Source organism: Oncorhynchus kisutch, linkage group LG30 (genome assembly GCF_002021735.2).
Source record: "Oncorhynchus kisutch isolate 150728-3 linkage group LG30, Okis_V2, whole genome shotgun sequence".
Classification (NCBI taxonomy): domain Eukaryota; kingdom Metazoa; phylum Chordata; class Actinopteri; order Salmoniformes; family Salmonidae; genus Oncorhynchus; species Oncorhynchus kisutch.
The window spans coordinates 21,739,467-21,761,043 of record NC_034203.2 but is presented as its reverse complement, the minus strand read 5'-3'; the positions used below and the strand labels follow the sequence as shown (position 1 = coordinate 21,761,043).

At 44.8% G+C, this 21,577-nt stretch overlaps 2 protein-coding genes across 6 annotated transcripts; one reads left to right on the top strand and one right to left on the bottom strand.

Moving 5' to 3' along the window:
- Window positions 1-1,162: 1,162 nt before the first annotated feature.
- buc (bucky ball) lies at window positions 1,163-4,779 on the bottom strand. Its single transcript, XM_020466483.2, has 7 exons — window positions 4,667-4,779; window positions 4,390-4,446; window positions 4,125-4,283; window positions 2,359-4,050; window positions 2,131-2,241; window positions 1,899-2,000; window positions 1,163-1,821 (listed from the first exon to the last, which is right to left on the bottom strand). The coding sequence occupies exons 2-7, from the start codon at window positions 4,394-4,396 to the stop codon at window positions 1,790-1,792; spliced, it is 2,103 nt and encodes a 700-aa protein (XP_020322072.1). The 5' UTR covers window positions 4,397-4,446; window positions 4,667-4,779; the 3' UTR covers window positions 1,163-1,789.
- Window positions 4,780-4,972: 193 nt separating this feature from the next.
- On the top strand, window positions 4,973-15,618 carry rnf31 (ring finger protein 31). 5 transcript variants are annotated; one of them, XM_020467406.2, is made up of 23 exons: window positions 4,973-5,294; window positions 5,636-5,837; window positions 6,553-6,699; window positions 6,932-7,087; window positions 7,171-7,227; window positions 7,398-7,566; window positions 7,644-7,803; window positions 7,945-8,084; window positions 8,337-8,509; window positions 8,673-8,906; window positions 9,241-9,576; window positions 9,853-10,038; window positions 10,340-10,546; window positions 10,691-10,864; window positions 11,103-11,201; window positions 12,306-12,395; window positions 12,522-12,636; window positions 13,449-13,561; window positions 13,815-13,925; window positions 14,083-14,131; window positions 14,237-14,333; window positions 14,460-14,625; window positions 14,711-15,618. In XM_020467406.2, the coding sequence occupies exons 2-23, from the start codon at window positions 5,637-5,639 to the stop codon at window positions 14,759-14,761; spliced, it is 3,231 nt and encodes a 1,076-aa protein (XP_020322995.1). In that variant the 5' UTR covers window positions 4,973-5,294; window position 5,636; the 3' UTR covers window positions 14,762-15,618. The 5 variants fall into 5 exon arrangements, with proteins under 5 accessions (XP_020322995.1, XP_020322998.1, XP_020322997.1 ...); XM_020467409.2 differs by having other exon boundaries at window positions 5,005-5,294; window positions 7,746-7,803; XM_020467408.2 differs by having other exon boundaries at window positions 5,005-5,294; window positions 7,746-7,803; window positions 7,942-8,084.
- Window positions 15,619-21,577: the final 5,959 nt, after the last annotated feature.

Genomic DNA, 21,577 nt, shown 5'->3' with positions numbered 1-21,577 from the left:
GCAACATCTCCTTCGCATAGAGTTGATCAGGCTGTTGATTGTAGCCTGTGGAATGTTGTCCCACTCCTCAATGGCTCTGCAAAGTTGATGGATATTGGAGGGAACTGGAATACGCTTTAGTACACATCGATGAGGAGCATCCCAAACACGCGCAACGGGTGATGTCTGGTGAGTATGTAGGCCATGGAAGAACTGGGACATTTTCAGTTTCCAGAAATTGTTTATAGATCCTTGTGACATGGGTCCGTGAATTATCATGCTGAAACATGAAGTGATGACGGCGGATGCATGGCACGACAATGGGCCTCAGGATCTCGTCACAGTATCTCTGTGCTTTCAAATTGCCATCATTATAATGCAATCGTGTTCGTAGTCCATAGTTTATGCCTACCCATACCAGGCTGTCTGCCATCTGCCCGGTACAGTTGAAACCTGGATTCATCCATTAATAGCACACTTCCCCAGCGTGCCAGTGGCCATTGAATATGAACATTTACCCAATGAAGTAGGTAGGTCACAATACCAAACAAGTCAGGTCAAGACCCTGGTGAGGATGACGAGCACGCAGTTGAGCTTCCCTGACAGTTTGTGCTGAAATCCTTTGGTTGTTCAAACCCAGTTACATCAGCTGCCCAGGTGCCCGGTCTCAGATGATACTGCAGGTGAAGTCGGATCTGGAGGTCCTGCGCACACATGATCTGCCGAAGTGAGGCCGATAGGCCTTACTGCCAAAGTCTCTAAAACCACATTGGAGGCAACAGCTCTGAAGGACATTCCTGCAGTCAGCATGCCAAGTGCATGCTCCCTCAACTTGACACCTGTGGCATTGTGTTATATGACAAACTGCAGATTTGTGGCCTTTAGTCCCCAGCACAAGGTGCACTTATGTACATGTCACCCATTAGTCAGAATTTAAAAAAAGTTGAGCATAAGGCTGTGCTGGCTTCCAGATTGGCTTGTCTGACTTGTTCAAGGTAATGATTAAGGCTGTTATAATAGTACAGATGTGAAGTGGTCTGCTCTTCCATGAAGTCCATAAGACAAGGACAGCGGTCTTTCAATTACTGATCCAACTTGTAGAGCACTAGCCACAACTTTCATGAAACTGAGGCATCAAACTGTTCTTCATGATGAATGTAGCCCAAGTCTATTAAAATAATAGTCATTTTTTAAAGTGCAATGCAAGGATTTTAATGACACAACAACACTGTGCAGACAAGTAGATGTCAGTTTGTCAACATTACACTGCAATGCTTAAAATATCTGCACAATAATAAAAAGACACATTTAGATTGACTGGCTCTTAGCTACAAACTAGCCCAGCATTTTTTTTGTTTTCCATCTCCTCTCCAAGCCACTGCATTTCCACTGCTTGATACATCTTATTACCTGGGCTTCATCCTCAGTGAACGACACAGACACTGAAAAAGAGTTTAAAAGCTGCAGAGTAGACTGGACCGACACCTCCCAGGTCCATTCTGGTCTGCAGGTCAACATGGGGGTTAGCGTCACAGTACGGTCTGTGAGGCTGCAGCCCAGGCTGTGATTAGGATGAACACAGTGTCCAACATGGCTACCATCATCAAGCAATGGAAATGCAGGCATCTACTGTGTAGCTAGTTGTTGAACTGCCGCCTGAGATTATTTTTTAACCACGTATACAAACATTACGAGTGTCTATTAATTTATTACAATGTGTTTTGTGTGCATTTCATAGTGCAAGTGAATTTATATATTAGGTAATACATTTAGAATAAATATATTAGGAGCGGTGCAATTCTTAAATCGGCTAATATCTTGTGCCCCTTCTCTTTGTGGTCCCTGAAAAAAATGAAACAAGTTAGTGATCATTTTGAAACGTGACAAAAGTAGTAGTATCGCTATACTGCAACACTTACCTCGGCCCCTCTGGCAGCGAGAGAACTCGGATTCTTCATGATCGTCATAGTCAGTTCTTCGAGGCCTCTGCTGAACGAATGGCCTTCTGCGTGGGGGTCTCACTGAAGGATACAGAGAGGGAAGCATGAGCTGGGACAACAATAACAGCCAGGTCAAACAGTGAATGACTAGTGAAAAGTAGAGAACTGATTAAGGCCATGGGTAACTCAGCAGTTTGAAAAGGAAACTCACTTTGTTCTTGTGACCCATTGTACGGTCTCCAAGACTTTGGCTTATATTTGGCACCAGAACTCCCCCAGCTATCTTGGTCTGATGCCACAGTGCCCGCTCTCCAAGGTTTCTCTGGGAAACACGACAAATTCACATCACATTTGTAATGAATGACACAAGGATTAAAAGTAAAAACACTATTTAGAAGAAGGGGACATCAGACCATGTCAAGAGATGAAAGAATCTTACCATTATAAGGCCTGCATGGGGCATTTCTTTGTCCTCCTTTCCCTTTATACTTGTCAGCTTTGCCAGTCGCTTTGTGGTCTTCACAGCAGTCAAAACTCCAGAGGTAACCGTGCTCCTGCTCTTCATGACACATGACTTCATGGTGGTCCTCACAGCAGCCCCTCTTTGGTTTACTGTTATGAAACTGGCGAGCAGGCGGCTGAGGCACTCCGTTAGGGTGATGTGGTTTCTTCACAGGCACCCGACAGGCGCTCAACAGCTCCCCTCCCTCATTGTAGTCATCTTCCTCTAGCACATCATCATCCGTTTCCTCCCGCTCAACATAACGGCATAGCCCTTGTGAGTCGTCTGGCCTCAACTCTTCTGCCAGGCTCAGGCCACAGCTGAGACAGGTCTTCGAACAAGCTGCAAACCCTTCTACTGGGTTGGATTGAGTTGGTATGTTTTCCTTAACAGAGAGGTCAGGTGTATTGCAGGTTGCCTCGGCTAGCTTGCCGCCTCCAACATACATGTGACCACCAGAGATAAGGTCCACATCTTCGATATCAGTGGAGAAGAGCTCGTCTCTGGAGGAGAGCTCATCTATGGATGGGCTGAGGACACTCTGGCGCTCCTGGGCCACTTGGGGGTAGTAGCTACAGTAGTAGGCACTCCCAAGCGGGGACAGATGGCTTTGCGGTGGAGGCACCAGACTGGACGCAGCAGAGTCAACATACCACAGTGGATCGTCCAGCAGCATGCCTGTAACCTGATCACAGGGCAGCCTGAGGATTCTGTAAGGCAAGTCAGAGGACTCTGCCTTGGAGGCTACATTTTCTACAGGGTCCTTCAGCTCAGAGGCAGATGGTATTAGAACCTTGTCACAATCTTGTTCTGGAGCCAGACAGTCAAGTGAGTGGTGGTCATGTGAAGCCCCATTCAGTTCAAGGCTCTGTGTCAAGGCCACAGAGTCACATTTGACATCCTCTGGAGCATTAGGATGGTCTCTGGACTGCCCCTCCATCCCAGGTTCTTCAGTATTCAGGTGGCTCTTCTCAGAGTGGCATTGCTGCCTAGACTCCTCCAGACTCTCCTCATGGACAGAAGAGCTGTCGATGGACAGCACCACAGAGCCCAGGGACCAGCAATCCTGCGTGGCCATCTCCTCCAGGCAACTCTGACTGGTTTCTGCATTATAGACCACTGCTGTAATAGCAGAGTCACTGAATACGCTGCTGGGCAGAGGGGAGTCCCTCTGCCTCCTCTTACCCTGTTGGGGTTGTCTCTGTGGCAGAGGTCTCAACTCCCTACCAGTCCCACTGAATTCTTCCATATTTCCAGAGGAAGAGATGGTCATCCCAGAGGAAGAAATGGTTGTCTCAGAGGTTAGGGACCCTAGGTCAGATTTAGGGTTTAACTCACTGTCTTCAGGTGGCTTCTCATTGGTTCTGAGCCTGTCCAGACTGTCGATCAGCTTGTGGACAGTGTCACTCGGATCAGTTTGAACCTCTGAACATGCGGTCTCTCTCAGTACACAGGCCTGTTGCTGGTAGTGGTGGCGGTACTGGACGTCATAGGTCGCAGAGGAGATGTGGGGGTTAAACACCCTACTGTAATCAACAGGCTGCATCGGAGCCTGGGGAACCACATAGCCAGGATACTGCATACCAGTGTATGGATATGGAGCCATATATGGACGCCCATAGGGAATAACTGGAAATAAAGACATTTTAAATTAATGTAAATTCATTTGTTTAAGATCAAGAAAAAAATGTGTGCCATTGTACCTGGTGGGGGAAGACCATACTGGCCATATGGGTTCATATTCCATTGGTACATATTATAATAAGGTTGAGTTGGTGGTTGAACATAGAAAAATGGTCTTGTGTGATTAGTTGGATGATGTGGTTGCCCAACTCCCATTGAGTGTGAAGAATTATTCATATCTGAATGAAGGAAGAAATGAATTAGTTGATTTGACACTTCCCACCACAAATACTCAATTGAGTAATGTCACAATTTATCAAACCCAGTACACTAATAAATAATCACCTTCCATTGCTTGGTCAAGGCTGAAAGACACAGCACAGGATATTATACACCGCAAGTCTAGTGCAAAGAGGAAACAAGAAGTTAACGTAAGCCTACACATCATTAGATCGGCATGCTAAATCGGTGTAGAAACTGGTAGTGTTGCAGAGGCTATGCCTTCCATTCAAATAAGGCGACAATCTGACTGCATCCACGAACAACAATAAATATGTATTATGCCATTACATCAGAGTAATACACATGAAATGACGTGGGGGGGAAATGTATAAGGACTTACATGTGACCGTGACGGTCCAACAAAAAAAACCGTGAGACCGTAGGCGTGCACGAAACGAGAGCAACACAAAACTCTCCCGTTCTTCACACTCCCCACCATATTTATCACCTACTGCGCGTGGGCAATGCAACACCCGCGCCCCACACCAATTAGCGTGTAATCAACTGTATATTTTTCAGGTGAGCCGACAGGCAAATTAGGCAATTAGTCATTTTCACCACAAGGTGACACCAAAACTTCACAAACAATGTACTGCACTGCAGCTTTGCGACGTTTCCTCAGTCCAAGCCATATTGGCTCCGGGGATCTCTGTTTGAGATTTAGGTTTTGACACACAATGGCGATGCATGGGGGTTAGTTTCTTTGCGCAAAGCAGAATACGGCATTTTTCTCACGCAGTTGTTTACATTCGTAGCTAGTACTGCAGCTAGATTTTACTACGACCCTGTTACTACTTGTTTTAGAATGACATTTGATGAATAACAATATATATAAATACATGTTTGTAGCGCACAAGTCTGTATTGAGGTGCGTGACATGGTGTTTTGAAAGCCCCCGCTTTTGAATGAAATGCCATCTCATCGTGATTCAATGGCTGTCACTGCAGACAGTTGAGCGAAAACACTGGGTAAGCAGATCGCTTATATGACAGTATTTTCACATAGGTAGAGATATCATTTCCACTTCAACTTTAGTTAGCTAGTAATTGTGTTGTTGCAAATATAGAGTACTGCAGATGCAGTAAAAAGCTCTGGTTGCTGTGTGTGTCGCTTGATATGACAGCCTTGTGATTTATAAGCCACACTTGTCGGGGTTTACAGGTAACGTCTTATGAATGAATGGATGTCAGTAAGGCAAGCATCTTGCGCATACTCATCAACCCTGCCTGTGGTGTGGCAGTGCCCTCAATGATTTGCTATCTGATCTGTGTGATGGTGTTGATGATGATGACTGATGTCTCTTTTCCAGGATGGCTAGTACCCTTTCAGACCAGCTAGAGGAGGTACGATGCCTTACGGAAGCTTGTCTGTATTCCACTGGCTCAGTGCTGGAGGTCCGTGCAGGAATAACAGCCATGGCCAACATACCCTTACCACCATCGGTCAAATACCGCTACATTGCTGCGGAGACCATGATATTTGAAAACGGCGTCAATAACAACAGGAAAGAAGTGAGTTAGTTTGAGTGTGCTTGAAACGGTAAACAATGTCCATATCACAATGACATAATTACCTTCACTTAGCCTACATCTTGGAATAGTGAACCCCCCCCCCCCCCCCTCTATACATTGTGCTCATATTTATTTATTTTTAAACTTTTTTTTGTTGTGTGAATTTTACCCCTTTTTTCTCCCCAATGTCGTGGTATCCAATTGTTAGTAGCTACTATCTTGTCTCATCACTACAACTCCAATACAGGCTCGGGAGAGACAAAGGTTGAAAGTCATACATCCTCCGATACACAACCCAACCAAGCCGCACTGCTTCTTAACACAGCGCGCATCCGACCTGGAAGCCAGTCACACCAATGTGTTGGAGGAAACACCGTGCACCTGGCAACCTTGGTTAGCGCGCACTGCGCCCGGCCCGCCACAGGAGTCGCTGGTGCGCGATGAGACAAGGATATCCCTACCGGCCAAACCCTCCCTAACCCGGATGACGCTAGGCCAATTGTGCGTCGGCCCACAGACATCCCGGTCGCGGCCGGTTGCAACAGAGCCTGGGCGCGAACCCAGAGTCTCTGGTGGCACAGCTGGCGCTGCAGTACAGCACCCTTAACCACTGCACCACCCGGGAGGCCGTGCTCATATTTTTGTTCACTGTCTATTCTTTTCTCAACCTTTTCCTGTATCAAACTTTTTTCATCTTTGTCCTCTCTCCTGCCAGACCATAGGTTCCCTGCAGAGATTGTCCACAGCACTGAACATTCTGGAGAAGTATGGCTGTAACCTCACCAGCTCCAGTAGGCCCAAGTACTGGCGCGCTGTCAAGCACAACAACCCCGTCTTCAGAGCAACAGTAGATGCCATTCAGGTGAGGATGTCTTCAATACAGGCAGGTGAGATTCTGGGTGATGATGTGTAGTCTACTGTCTTGTCACTATTATCTTATTGGCATCATGTTGATATAGGCTTAGTTCAATATGAGTCTATAGCCTACTACCTTGTTAATGAAGTTAATTGTGCACACACCACAACACTAATGTTATGCCAACAGTATTGCATAAAACCCTCTATATCCTTTCCTCTCCTCTGTTCTACCCCAGGGAGGAAGGGCAGTGCTTTGTCTCTATGGTTACTCCAATCAGCAGCCAGACGGCCTGAGTTTCCCTGATGAGGTCGTGGAACCTGACATTGAGAAGGTCGCAGCGGTCACCTTGGAGGTCATGAGTCTACGCATGGAACTGGACATGCTCATCAAGGTCTGGACCAATGGCAGTTATTCTGAAATATTTCAGAGGTTTCTAAAGTCAGTTGTACTACTGAGTCGTTGATGTTTTCACAGGAGGCTCACCCCCACCCAGAGTTCTTTGAGAGAATTATCCCATCACTGAACCAAAAGGTATTTTTCCTATCTCCCATAACCTATCCTCTTCCTCTCTGCCTTCTACATGTTTTTTTTGTTTACCCTATTTGCCTTTCTCTACTTCTGGCAGTTTTTATATTTGTGTGGTTTTGTGCCTTGTTGTTTCCACCACCATCAGATGACTGAATTCTCCTTTATGATTCCAGGATGAATTCGGACCCATTTCTGATGCGGTAGCTATTCCCTCCAGCCTCAGAGAGAGCCAGCCCCTGTACATGTCTCTGGCCTCCCTGTCTCAGTCTCCCACTAGTGCCTTTCTTCCAGTACGGACCGCTAACGCCTCAACCTCCACCTCTATCTCTACCAGACACACAGGTTGGAAGTGTGTGTGTGTGTATTTTTTACATCTGAAACTTGCATTCAACTTTCCTTGTTTCTCTTCCCCTTTGCAGACAACTGCACTATCTGTGCTATATTCCCAGTGGCTGCCCACTGTAACTCTTGTGTCCAATGGCTGTGTACTGAATGTGATAGACTGTACCACTCCTCTGCAGAACGAGCCAATCACCACAGGACTGTCGTGACATCCTCTAAAATGCGAAAGAACCACAGGTAAGACATGACAAGTAAGACAAAATAGAAACTGACAGGAAAGGGTGAGAATCGCTACATTTTCAAAGGTGGTGATTATTGCTGAAATGCAAGTCCCTGTGTTGGGCACTAGATTCACTTCCTCCCTCTCTTTCCCAGCAGCTCCCTCCTGTCATGGCACTGTACCCACTGCACCAGGGTCAACTCCAACCAGGACATACTGTGTGAGACATGTGAGAGACCACGCCTGGCCTCCTCTGGCTCTGCTAAGGATGAGTTCCCACAGCCCTTCACCATCACTGGTCAGTATACACACACACACACACACACACACACACACACACACACACCCAACCAACCAACAATGTTTGTGTTTTAATAGTGGTGGTTTGCCTTTTTTGCACTCCAATCAGTCTCACTCCTCTGTATTTCTATGTATACTTGTTTATTGTCTGAAAATGGAAAGACACTCTTGGTGTATATAAACTGTTGAGTTAATATTCACCTCTTCCATAGTCCTGTGTTGAGTGTGTTTTCACTATGTATGTCACCAGAGTGGCAGTGTAAAAGCTGTACGGTGGTGAACGCGGGTAGTAGTATCCTGTGTGAGGTGTGTGAGCGCCCCCGCCTGGCCACCAAGCCTCCGGCAACCCCCACACGCCCCACTCCTACACCCAACCGGCCTGCTGCTCCGGTACTGGGTATGCCAGGAGACCCAGACAGCCAGGTAAACTACTGTTAAAGTCAATGCAGAAGCAGCACATTTTCAGTTGAAATGAAAGTTTCAGATTGTGCCTTTATCACCATGTATTACAGTTGATGTTGTTCCTCTATTCCTGTGAGTGTCTAAGCTCATGCAAATGATCTCTTCTTCTCCCATCCTTTTGCAGTGGATGTGTCAGTTCTGTACTTACATCAATTACACTCCAGCGTTAGTGTGTGAGATGTGTGACCTCCCCCGCCCCGAGCCCACCAAAATGCGAGTCAAACTCCACCCTCCGTCCCAGGTCAAAAAGGTCCCCGTGCTGTCCGTCAAACCCAAAGACCCGCCCATGGAGGACCCTGATTTGACGAGACAGAAACTGATGAGGGAGGAGGGGCTAAAGCTGATCCAGCTCATTAGAGTGAGTGAAGGCTTTCTGTTTTATCTATAATATGGTGTATAATCACATTACCCCACTACTTGTAAAATTTCAAGCTATTAGCTAATTTAAGATTTTGATTCCGTAAAGTCTTTATTGTACCATTGCTGGCCAATTTGGTTGCAGAAAACAAACGATTTCAGACAACAAACATTGTGTAAAAATAACCTTAACATCCTCTAGGTGTGTAATATACATCGTGGTGAGTAGCAGCAGCTGAGGCCTAGTGAATATGTATGACAAATTGGTTTCTTTATTTCCCTCTCTCTTCCTGTCTCTGTTAACTCTTTCTCCATCCTGTCTGTCTGTCTGTCAGGATGGAGAGAAGAAAGGAGTGAGTCCAGAGGAGGTGTACACAGGCATGCGCGTCTCCGGGGTCGGAAACATCCTTCCCTGTGATTGGCTCAAAGCGGAGCTACCTCACTTGCTCGACCGGATCTGTGCCACGGCCACTTCGTCTCGAGCAGCAGACCTGAAGGCCGGACAGAACCAGAACGGTACTGGTACTGCAGAGGATACAGGTGTGGAGGAGGAGCAGACCAGAGGGGGAGGAGTGACACTGTCCAGGGCTGAGGCCAAGCTGGCCTGGCTGTCTGCAGGGGGAGACACTGAGAGAGCAGCGAAACAGGCTCTCAGAGACAGACACTCTAAGGTGAGAGACGGGTCAGAAAGTCTATTGCCCACTAAGAACTGGTCTAAGGTCAGTTGTACTGTCACTTTTGTTCACTTTGCTGACAGCTATGTGCTGGTTTCCTAGACCTAGATTAAGCCTAGTCTTGGACTAAAACAGACCTTCAATGAAGATTCTCTACTGACTATTTTGAGTCCCAAATTAGGCTTAATCTTGGTGTGGGAAATTGACTCCATATGTAGGAGATTAGCCTTCGAACGCTCAAGGAAGGGTTTGGTCTCCCATGTACCTTTGCAGGTAAAGGAGCTGTGTTCTCTGGGGTTCACTGACGAGGTGCGGTGTCAGGAGGTTCTGAGGCAGAGCGAGGGAGAGGTGCGGGGGGCTCTGTCTCTGCTGCAGCGACCGCTCATGGAGCCCTTCCACCAACGCATGTGGAGCGACCAACCTGAGCCACCCATCGACATCAACCACCCCGACAAACAGGTGGGTCACTGGGGCTCTCTGAACTCCACTATATTTTTCTGGCCATACATTTAGCTGAACACAGAATAGCTATATTGATGATAATCTGTTTATACCTACCACCATTAGAAAGGCCCACAGGTCATACATGTTCTTCAGTCACCTTGACAATTGCTTGATGTCTCATGTACATTGATGTTTTACAGTGATTAAGAGTTATTTTTGAGTGTAGCATATCTCTCCTTTCGTCATTCCTCTGTATCTGTTTGTCCACTTCACTGGTCTGATCTCTCTCTCCTCTCCCTCTTCCCCCTGGGGCCAGCGTGTGTGCCGGAGGCTGCTGGCGGTGTATGACCTGCCCAGCTGGGGCCGCTGTGAGCTGGCCCTGTCCCTGCTGCAGGAGCGTACCGCCCCCTACTCCCTAGACGACGTGGTACAGGCCGTACGCGAGTCACATGACAGAGACTTCATCCGCCGAGTGCTGGCCAAAGAGTGCCCCATCTGCCTGTCAGACTTTCCCCACAGCAAGGTACTCTCTCAAGTGTGTGTGTGCGTCTGTGTGCGTGTCATAGCACAAGCTTGTCTTTACTCAAAATGTAGCAAAGCTTTTCTCCTTTTTTTTCGCAGTATCCAACCCCCACAACTCTCTCTTCTCTCTCCTTCCCTGTTTCAGATGCAGTCTCTGACCTCCTGTCAGTGCTCGGTGTGCTGTGGCTGTTTCCAGCAGCACTTCACTATCGCAGTGAGAGACAAGCACATCAGAGACATGGTGTGTCCCGTCTGCTGGGAACCTGACATCAACGACCCCGAACACCTCAACAGCTACTTCTCCACCCTGGACATCCAGGTAGTACATCACACAGAGAACAACGTCACACAACATCTCCCTCAGATTCTCGATTTGAAGAGAGAAGAAACAGTGAGAAAAAAAACACAATTCCAGGATTTCGGAGGCTTCTCTCCCTTCAAAATGCAGTTTTTGGTGGTGTCAGTGTTGTCTCACGAGACCATAGATTAGTTTTCTGGGTGTGTGTATGATGGTAACACCTGTAATCATATTTTCCTGTGCGTGTGTGTGTGTGCAGCTGCGGGAGTGTCTGGAGCCGGAAGTGTATGATCTCTTTCATAAGAAGCTGACTGAACAAGCCCTCATCAAGGACCCCAAGTTCCTCTGGTGTAGTCATGTGAGTTCTAATCACATAAAAGCCTTGAGCGGGTTTTTATAGTTTATTTCCTATGTGTACAAAGGCAAAGGAAAAATGTTATGTTTGTTTCCAGACATAATTTGATAATCCCCATTTGAGGCTGTCATAATAAAATACAAATCACAGTAATCACAGTTCACTAGCTAAGAAATGGCAGTATACAGTCCATTCGGAAAGGATTCAGACCCCTTTCCACATTTTGTTACGTTACAGCCTTATTCTAAAATGTATCAAATAGTTTTCCCCCTCATCATTCTACACACAGTACCCCACAGTGACAAAGAAAAAAACAGTTTTTAGAAAGGTTTGCAAATTTATAACATTTAAAAAAAACTGAAATATCACATTTCCATAAGTATTCAGACCCTTTACTCAGTACTTTGTTGAAGCACCTTTGTCAACGATTACAGCCTCAAGTCTTCTTGGGTATGACGCTACAAGCTTGGCACACCTGTATTTGGGGAGTTTCTCGCATTCTTCTCTGCAGATCCTCTCAAGCTCTGTCAGGTTGGAAGGGGAGTATTGCTGCACAGCTATTTTCAGGTCTCTCCAGAGATGTTTAATCAGGTTCAGGTCCGAGCTCTGGCTGGGCCACACAAGGACATTCAGAGACTTGTCCCAAAGCCACTCCTACATTGTATTGGCTGTGTGCTTAGGGTCGTTGTCCTGTTGGAAGGTGAACCTTTGCCCCAGTCTGAGGTCCTGAGCAGGATTTCTTCAAGGATCTCTTGGGGACCTTCAATGCTGCAGGCATTTTTTGGTACCCTTCCCCAGATCTGTGCCTCGACACAATCCTGTCGCGGGGCTCTACGGACAATTCCTTCAACCTCATTGCTTGGTTTTTGCTCTGACATGCACTGTCAACTGTGGGACCTTATATAGACAGGTATGTGCATTTGCAGGTATGTCCAATCAATTGAAGTTACCACAGATGGACTGCAATTAGAAACATCTCAAGGATAATCAATGGAAACAGGATGCACCTGAGCTCAATTTTGAGTCTGATTGCAAAGGTATTTCTGTTTTTTTATTTAATGAACTATTCCTGTCTTCCCCTTCCTCCCCTCCCCTTCCTACGGTCAGTGCTCCTATGGGTTCATCTATGATGGAGACCAACTGAAGGTCACCTGTTTCCAGTGCAGGAACAGCTTCTGCGCACAATGCAAGAAACCTGTAAGTGACAAACATCCACTCTATTTATGTGTGAGAGCGGGTGATAGAAGGGGATTGATTTTTCTTTGGAGTGAAGCTGGAGCCTAATCTGTATATCATCCTCTCTTGTCACTGTACATTCTCTAGTGGGAGTCTCAGCACGGTGGTCTGTCGTGTGAACGGTACCAGTCCTGGAAGAGAGAGAATGACCCAGAGTACCAGAGGCAAGGCCTGGCCGGATACCTGCGTGACAACGGCATCAGTGAGTCTCTCTCTCACACACACACCTTCTTAAACACCTCTTCCATTGAGAGCTACTGTAGCGTTTAACCAGGAAAGGCAGGTACTTGCGGAGGTGTGAACGACCAGACACTTTACTAGGTGTTGGGCTGAGAGAGATCAAATTGGTCTTACTCATAGTTCCTCTACCAAACCAGTACATTTCATTAGCATCATGAAGAACACTCTTATAGAGGTACTGTGGGCCTTCTGCCTGAGCTAAGCCAGAAGAATAAGGACAAACCGGACAGTGCCGACAAACAGTTAAAAGCAGCATTTGGCCCTCCTATCGCATCTGACCACGTTGAATATTGTCTGTCATTTTCTGTTCATTTCTCGACAATTCATGTTGAATTGTTACCTTTCATCGACACTCAGGTGTTCTACTGCACCTCAGCAGGTGTTCTACTGCACCTCAGCAGGTGTTCTACTGCACCTCAGCAGGTGTTCTACTGCACCTCAGCAGGTGTTCTACTGCACCTCAGCAGGTGTTCTACTGCACCTCAGCAGGTGTTCTACTGCACCTCAGCAGGTGTTCTACTGCACCTCAGCAGGTGTTCTACTGCACCTCAGCAGGTGTTCTACTGCACCTCAGCAGGTGTTCTACTGTATTTACCTTTAAACCCTGTTTTTACCAAGTTAGAGCAAGTTAGACCCTTTAAGTATTTACGGTCTCTTCCATGACCTTCATTTGTGGGAATTATCTCATTTAGTTCCTTTCCCTGATGCATTCTCATGTGTGCTCTCCCAATACCCGGGAATCGTTTCTGTGAATTGACTCCCTCTTTCCCTCAGCATGTCCAAACTGCAGGTTCCAGTATGCCCTGTCCAAAGGAGGCTGTATGCACTTCAGCTGCTCCCAGTGCAGGTACCAGTTCTGCAGCGGATGCAACAACCCCTTCCACACTGTAAGTCCCTTAAATGGCTTGGTGTGTTTGTGTTCTTCATTTGTGGGTCGTTCATTTGTGTGTCATCGATTGTGCTAGTTCCTGGCAAGGTTTTATCTTATGGGAGTTGACTTGAATGTCACTTTAATGTGGGTGTTTTTCTTTCCTTCTCTCTGCCACTCTCTCCCTCTCCTCCTCTCCCACCATTTCTCTCTTTCTTTTCTCTCTCTCTTGCGCCTTCTCTTTCTCTCCTTTCTCCCTCCCTCTTCTGTAGACTTGTGCAGTGATCCATTGTAGTGTGACAGGCCTGCATGCCCATCACCCTCGAGACTGTCTCTTCTACCTGAGGGACTGGGAGCCTGGCAGACTACAAGCCCTGCTGCAGGTAGAGACTCACACGACACACACATGGATGCTCACACTCCGTTACAATCACCATAACCACATTATAGCACCCTGACTCACATAACGGATTTTATTGCAAGAATATCTGTAGATGGACCGCATTAAAATAATAGTTTATTGTTATTGTCTGTTTGCAGAACAAGGGTGTTGAGTTCAATACGGACACCCCTCCAGGAACTCAAGCAGGTAAGATTCTATGTGTTATTTTCTTTTTACTCAGAAAAACTGAAACGGAGAAATACTAAGATATATCATTTTCTTTCTCTCTCTCTCTCTCTCTCTCTCTCTCAGGGCTGTGCGGAGTGATAGAGCAGAAGGATGAGAGTGGGCAGCAGACGGACTCGGCCTGTGGGGCTCAAACTCAGCCTGGCCATGCAGGACTGTGCGAGTATGTTACCTCTCACTGCCACCACCAGTATTTTTCAAGGACTCAAAGGCGCTTTAGAGAACAGAGTTCTCCCATGATAAACATGCATCGATGTAACCTAACTGGTTTTTGTCTAATCTATTCCAGGAAACACTACAGAGAGTACTTGGTGAGCCTCATCAATGGCCATTCCATCGACCCGGCCCCTCTCTTCAATGCCAACGAGCTGGTGCTGGCCTGTCGGAGATACCAAGTGGATGACGCCCGGGGGGAGCTGGAGGACGATGTGACGTACTATACTCGAATACTGGAGGTATGCTTTGATGATCCTTGTGGAGGGATTTGTCTTTTTCCAAATATTTAGTCACTTGGTTTGAACATTTCTAATCTTATTTCAGAAACTTATTGATGAAGTACCACTTGGAGACAAGGTTCCACGGAAGAAATGAAAACTACTTGTTTGTTCGTTGAAGTGTTTTTAGTATTGAGTGTTGGGATTTTGGCTCTATAAGCCATCAAATGTGTTTGTGTCAATGTGACTGTTACACCACATGCAGAAAGCTCAGCTTACATCCCCATTCTTGTGCTACAGTTATTTATGAATCTATGTTAGGGCTAAATGCTCAGTTGCACATTCATTGAAAACAGAGAAGTATGAGTGGGTGTGTGGGCGTGTGGGTGTGTGGCCGTGTGGGTGTGTGGGTGTGTGCATAACATTTCAAGACTGTGATAACAGGGTTACAGCTTAAATAACCAGTTATATTTAGAGGCATCGCTTCATTGCACAGAGTCTGGAGGTGCATGCTCTTAACTGTATATTTCTGTCTGGGGGGGAAAAAAATATATATATTTAAACACCCAATAAACCACTAGGTTTTCACACCAACTCTAATCTAGCACATCTGATTTTAATAATTAGCTGGTTTATATGCTGAATCAGGTTAGTTAAAACTGAGGTTGAACCGAAAACCTGCAGGAGGGTAGAACTCTAGGAACGGGGTTGGAGAGCCCTGCAATAAACCAAAAGATCAATCATCCACTATGGTTCTGTCATGCTTTTTATCCAAAATGTTCCTGGTATGCTTGCTGGAAGGGAGGTAGTTGTGTCCTCAGAGTAACTGCAGGGTTGACATAGTTACTGGAATGTTTAGGGGGGATTGGATCAGTACAGCCCCAGAGGTACCGCTTCAACACTGGACATTTTGAAACTGAAGATTGTTTCCCCTCCAGGTATCATTGTGAAGTATTTCTACAGTAAATGAATCATACACAATCATTAACAATAAACTTCAGATTTTACTTGAGATATTAATTGTTTTCCCTTAATTGCGTTTGTCTTCAGTGTCAGTGAATTATGACTGAATATCACTTTGTGTAAGTTGGCTAACTGTTCAGACTCTGAAAAACACGCAAAGCAAGAACTTTAGTGTAACTCAGACCTTTGAAATTGCATTTATTCTACACCAGGTTTCAATGTGCTTATTGACTTACATGTATATGCTCACTCTGTTGTTTGCATAAAAATCATGTTTGTTAAAAAAGGAGCAGCCTTGACATTTTACAGTCAAAGACTATTTCAAAACATTTGAGCTTATTGACGGCTCAAATATGAACCAGCCTATTGACTGCTCAAATATGAACCAGCCTATTGACGGCTCCAATATGAACCAGCCTATTGACGGCTCAAATATGAACCAGCCTATTGACGGCTCAAATATGAACCAGCCTATTGACGGCTCAAATATGAACCAGCCTATTGACGGCTCAAATATGAACCAGCCTATTGACGGCTCAAATATGAACCAGCCTATTGACGGCTCAAATATGAACCAGCCTATTGACGGCTCAAATATGAACCAGCCTATTGACGGCTCAAATATGAACCAGCCTATTGACGGCTCAAATATGAACCAGCCTATTGACGGCTCAAATATGAACCAGCCTATTGACGGCTCAAATATGAACCAGCCTATTGACGGCTCAAATATGAACCAGCCTATTGACGGCTCAAATATGAACCAGCCTATTGACGGCTCAAATATGAACCAGCCTATTGACGGCTCAAATATGAACCAGCCTATTGACGGCTCAAATATGAACCAGCCTATTGACGGCTCAAATATGAACCAGCCTATTGACGGCTCAAATATGAACCAGCCTATTGACGGCTCAAATATGAACCAGCCTATTGACGGCTCAAATATGAACCAGCCTATTGACGGCTCAAATATGAACCAGCCTATTGACGGCTCAAATATGAACCAGCCTATTGACGGCTCAAATATGAACCAGCCTATTGACGGCTCAAATATGAACCAGCCTATTGACGGCTCAAATATGAATAATCATACGTGTATTGCTGTTTTTCACTCCAATACTAAGTCAGATGAGTCAGCTTCTGACATGGCTGCTAATGTCTTGTGACAGATGAACTCTCTTGTGCTTGTCTCTAGGATGTTTTGGGAAGCGAAGCAGCCATTGTCTGAGATAGATATCAGTACGGCAGCAGGATCAGAGACAAGTGGAGAGGGGGCAGGGAGAGCCTGCAGGTTTATGGGTACTGCTGTGATGGTGTTTCTGTGCCACAGGGCAGGCGTTGGAACAGAGCAAGGCACACTGCCAAAAGACAGAACTCGTATTTGTACCCCCTGCTTAGGCCAACCATCCAGTGAGTGCCCTGAAGAGACGGGGTTCCTGATGAAATGAACAAAATAGGAAATACACTATACGGCAACATGTTTTCCTGACATATAACATACACCCTCAGGTCGTGGTATTTAGGTTAACCTAAGCCAGAATTGTTGTCATGAAATATAAAGTTGTATTTCAAGCTCAGCCAAGCTAGATCAATTGTGTTATTGCTCTATCTGCTCTGGAATTGACCTCTGGGGTAGTTTGACAGGTTGGTGATGATGGGGAAGGGAACGGCTTTTTAACATGCACCACAAGACCTGTTTGACCTTCATTATCCACAGCCAGATAGCAGCCCTGCAAAGCAAGTGTATCTGTGGAATGTTTATCAGCCAGCTGTGTCAAACTACATTGGCTCCATCAGATACATTTAAAATGAGAACATTCAGTCTGTCAAGGGGCAGAAACTGAAGGACGACAAGGGAACTTGAAAAACACCCATATCATCAACGGGGGAAATTGTAAACATTAAAAGCTTGAGACTATAAAAGACACGTAGTGGTAGGTTACGTTTGTTTAGGACAACACTATTGATTACACTGATGCAGGTTGTGATAGCGTTACAGAAGCCATAACTCCAATTTTTTTTTTTGCTGCATAATTGGCCTACAGTACAAGTCAAGCTGACTATCAAGTGCTTCATACTGGATGGATTTTTGACTGGCATGTGCATGGGCTGACATATAAAACAGGTTTTCTGTCAGGGCTCTGACAAAATGGTTTGCAATTTCAATTTTCAAACCATCACTATTAACAGTCAAGTCTTGTCCTCGGGCTTGCTGAAATGGTGGAATCTACCAATCGGGTTGTAAGATTCAGAGTGCTGTATGTCAAGATTGGTTAAAACCATGATGAGCAGCTAAAGGGACATCCTTATGAAATCAATAGGTTTAGTGCCGTTGATAAACTATCAATACATATTTTTGTATTTTACTGTCAACACTGAATGAATTAAAAGCTAAAATATCTAATTGTTTACTGTATCAAGCAGGTTGGGCGTCATCAGTACTTACAGTTGAAGTGGGAAGTTTACGTACACTTAGGTTGGAGTCATTAAACTCATTTTTCAACCACTCCACAAATTTCTTGTTAACAAACTATAGTTTTGGCAAGTCGGTTAGGACATCTACTTTGTGCATGACACAAGTCATTTCTGCAACAATTGTTTACAGACAGATTATTTCACTTATAATTCACTGTATCACAATTCCAGTGGGTCAGAAGTTTACATTCACTAAAATGACTGTGCCTTTAAACAGCTTGGAAAATTCCAGAAAATGTCATTGCTATAGAAGCTTCTGATAGCCTAATTGACATCATTTGAGTCAATTGGAGGTGTACGTGTGGATGTATTTCAAGGCCTACCTTCAAACTCAGTGCCTCTTTGCTTGACATCATTGGAAAATCAAAAGAAATCAGCCAAGACCTCAGAAAAAAAATTGTAGACCTCCACAAGTCTGGTTCATCCTTGGGAGCAATTTCCAAATGCCTGAAGGTATCCCGTTACTCTGTACAAACAACAGTACGCAAGTATAAACACCATGGGACCACGCAACCGTCATACCGCTCAGGAAGAAGACGTGTTCTGTCTCCTAGAGATGAACGTACTTTGGTGCGAAAAGTGCAAATAAATCCCAGAACAACAGCAAAGGACCTTGTGAAGATGCTGGAGGCAACAGGTACAAAAGTATCTATATCCACAGTAAATCGAGTCCTATATCGACATAACCTGAAAGGCCACTCAGCAAGGAAGAAGCCAATGCTCCAAAACCGCCATAAAAAAGCCAGACTACGGTTTAGACTATGGCACATGGGGACAAAGATCGTACTTTTTGGAGAAATATCCTCTGGTCTGATGAAACGAAAATAGAACTGTTTGGCCACCATTGTTATGTTTGGTGGAAAAAGGGGGAGGTTTGCAAGCCGAAGAACACCATCCCAACAGTGGGGGGGGGGGGGGGGAACTGAAAAAGTGTGTGCGAGCAAGGAGGCCTACAAACCTGACTCAGCCAAAATTCACCCAAATTATTGTGGGAAGCTTATTGAAGGCTACCTGAAACATTTGACCCAAGTTAAACAATTTAAAGGCAATGCTACCAAATACTAATTGAGTGTATGTACACTTCTGACCCACTGGGAATGTGATGAAAGAAATAAAAGTAATTATCTCTGCTATTATTCTGACATTTCATATTCTTAAAACAAAGTGGTGATCCTAACTGATCTAAGACAGTGAATTTTTACTAGGATTAAATGTCAGGAATTGTGAAATACTGAGTTTAAGTGTATTTGGGTAAGGTGTATGTAAACTTCTGACTTCAACTGTACTTGTCGATCTTACCATTGTAATAGCTAACTAGCTTGTTCAAGTGAGAGATTCAAATACAAACTGAAGAGAGAGAGCGAGGGTGTAGTCTATATTTTTATGTGGCTGATATGTAATTGTCCACAGAAATCAGAGGCCTAGGTATTTAGCCAATCTGCAGCAGGCAGCGAGGCCAGCTTGACTCCTCCCATCTCTTTGCCTGAACTCTGGTATTGCCCTGAGGGTCTGGGTACCACCACCCAGGCATGTCACTCCCTCTCTCACACTCCTCTACAGATCATCCAGCTGGAAAGAGACAGGGCCAAGGCATGGGACAGGGTCAGCATCCCTCTCCAAAAATACCTTTAGATTAGAACACTCATGGGCTCCATGCAATGTCAACATAGAGCTTTTGCTGTTGAATTTTATTGAATTGAAGCTGCACTTTAATTTTTGCATTTCTTTCTGGGTCATTCCACGAAATGAGTGCCTTTTGCGTCCTTTTGATATTTTAAGTCAATTGTGCACAAATATTGAATTAGAAAAACCTGTTATTAAATGAGTTGCCCTTTAATATAGACCACATGGAAAATGCAATTAAATCTGATATTGTTATGTGAATAAAATTCTGCTTTTTGTCCCTTTGTGCATCCTCTGTGACTTCTAGGAAGATTTTAACCCTAATATTTTCCTAAGTTTTCACCATCATTGCAAAGCCCTCGTTTTTTAAATTTAAGTCATTTCTGAAGATTACAAATGATTTAATGTGATGAGTGATTAATTTTAAGGTAAAAAAATACATGTCCAACTTTTTAAGGTCAACCCTGTTAAGTTAACAGAACTCCCATTTTAATATGGTGAAACATTGAACATCTAATAGTCAAATCATAGTGTAAAAGTATGCAGGTGAGCTGGTTCTACTCTTTTGGACATTTTCTGGTGTTTTGTGGTAGAAAACTGAGCGGGTCGAGCATTACAGGTCAACTCTGTTACTCATAGATATACAGGCTAGAAATGTTATGCACACAACAAGCTTTCATTCCCCCTGTCACGAGGGATATATGGCTGATTTAAGATGAAATCATCAACCCTGTTACTGTCAACCCTGTTACTGTCAACCCTGTTACTGTCAACCCTGTTACTGTCAACCCTGTTACTGTCAACCCTGTTACTGTCAACCCTGTTACTGTCAACCCTGTTACTGTTAACCCTGTTACTGTCAACCCTGTTACTGTCAACCCTGTTACTGTCAACCCTGTTACTGTCAACCCTGTTACTTTATTTGGCACTTAATAGGCACTTACTATAGTCATTTGTTTATTTAAGATGAGATGGGAAAATTTTGGTGAAATAAAAAGTTACACTACTCAAAAGGCACTTAATTAGTGAAACGACCCATCTGTATTACCAAGATATTGCCAAAAGCCCTCTATTGGCTATTCCAAGGACAACATTTTATGTTGTGGTTGTTATTACTTTGGCCCTGTTCCTATACACCACAATCTGACACAAGTCAGCACGTAAGTAACTGCTTTTTCATAAATGTCAGCGATACATGCATCATTCTGTGTTGTTTACCAATGAAAACACCTCATTTGAAATGTCATGGCAATTAAGTCTGAGCTAATTAATTATGTTGCCCCCCTATTTCCTCTAGCCAAGTCAGCCCCCAAAGTAGACCATGGATCACAAGCACCCTCCCACTGGACACACACTGGCCGAATCAACGTTGTTTCCACGTCATTTCAATGAAATTACGTGTAACCAACGTGGAATAGACAATGAATTGAGATCTGTGCCCAGTGAGCTGGTCTCATACCCAGGGGCCAGACAGACAGTACCCAGACAAGATCACTCAGAAGGGCTAGGCCAGACAGGCACAGTGTTCCCCTGCCAGTGGGAGTTACACAGTAGAACAAGTGACAGATTGACAGATTGAGAAATAATTAGAATATTGTACTCAGCCCATTGGCTGAGTTGGCAGTTGACAGCGGGTCTTTGATTTTGTTGTTGTCTGCTGCTTCTCTCTACCCCTCTCTCTTGCTCAGAATGACAAATAAAAGGAGAAATCAAAGAATGACGCTAAAGAAAATAAACCTTTATTGGTTGGTTAGTGACTCCAAAGGTTTGGGTATTTCAAACCCATTTCCGCGGACTATTTTGTCAACATGTTGGCACTGTACCATAGCTTTTCAATGTTTTGACACTTGCCATTTTATATTATAGTATAGTGCCTTCTGAAAGTGTTCACACCCATTGACTTGTTCCA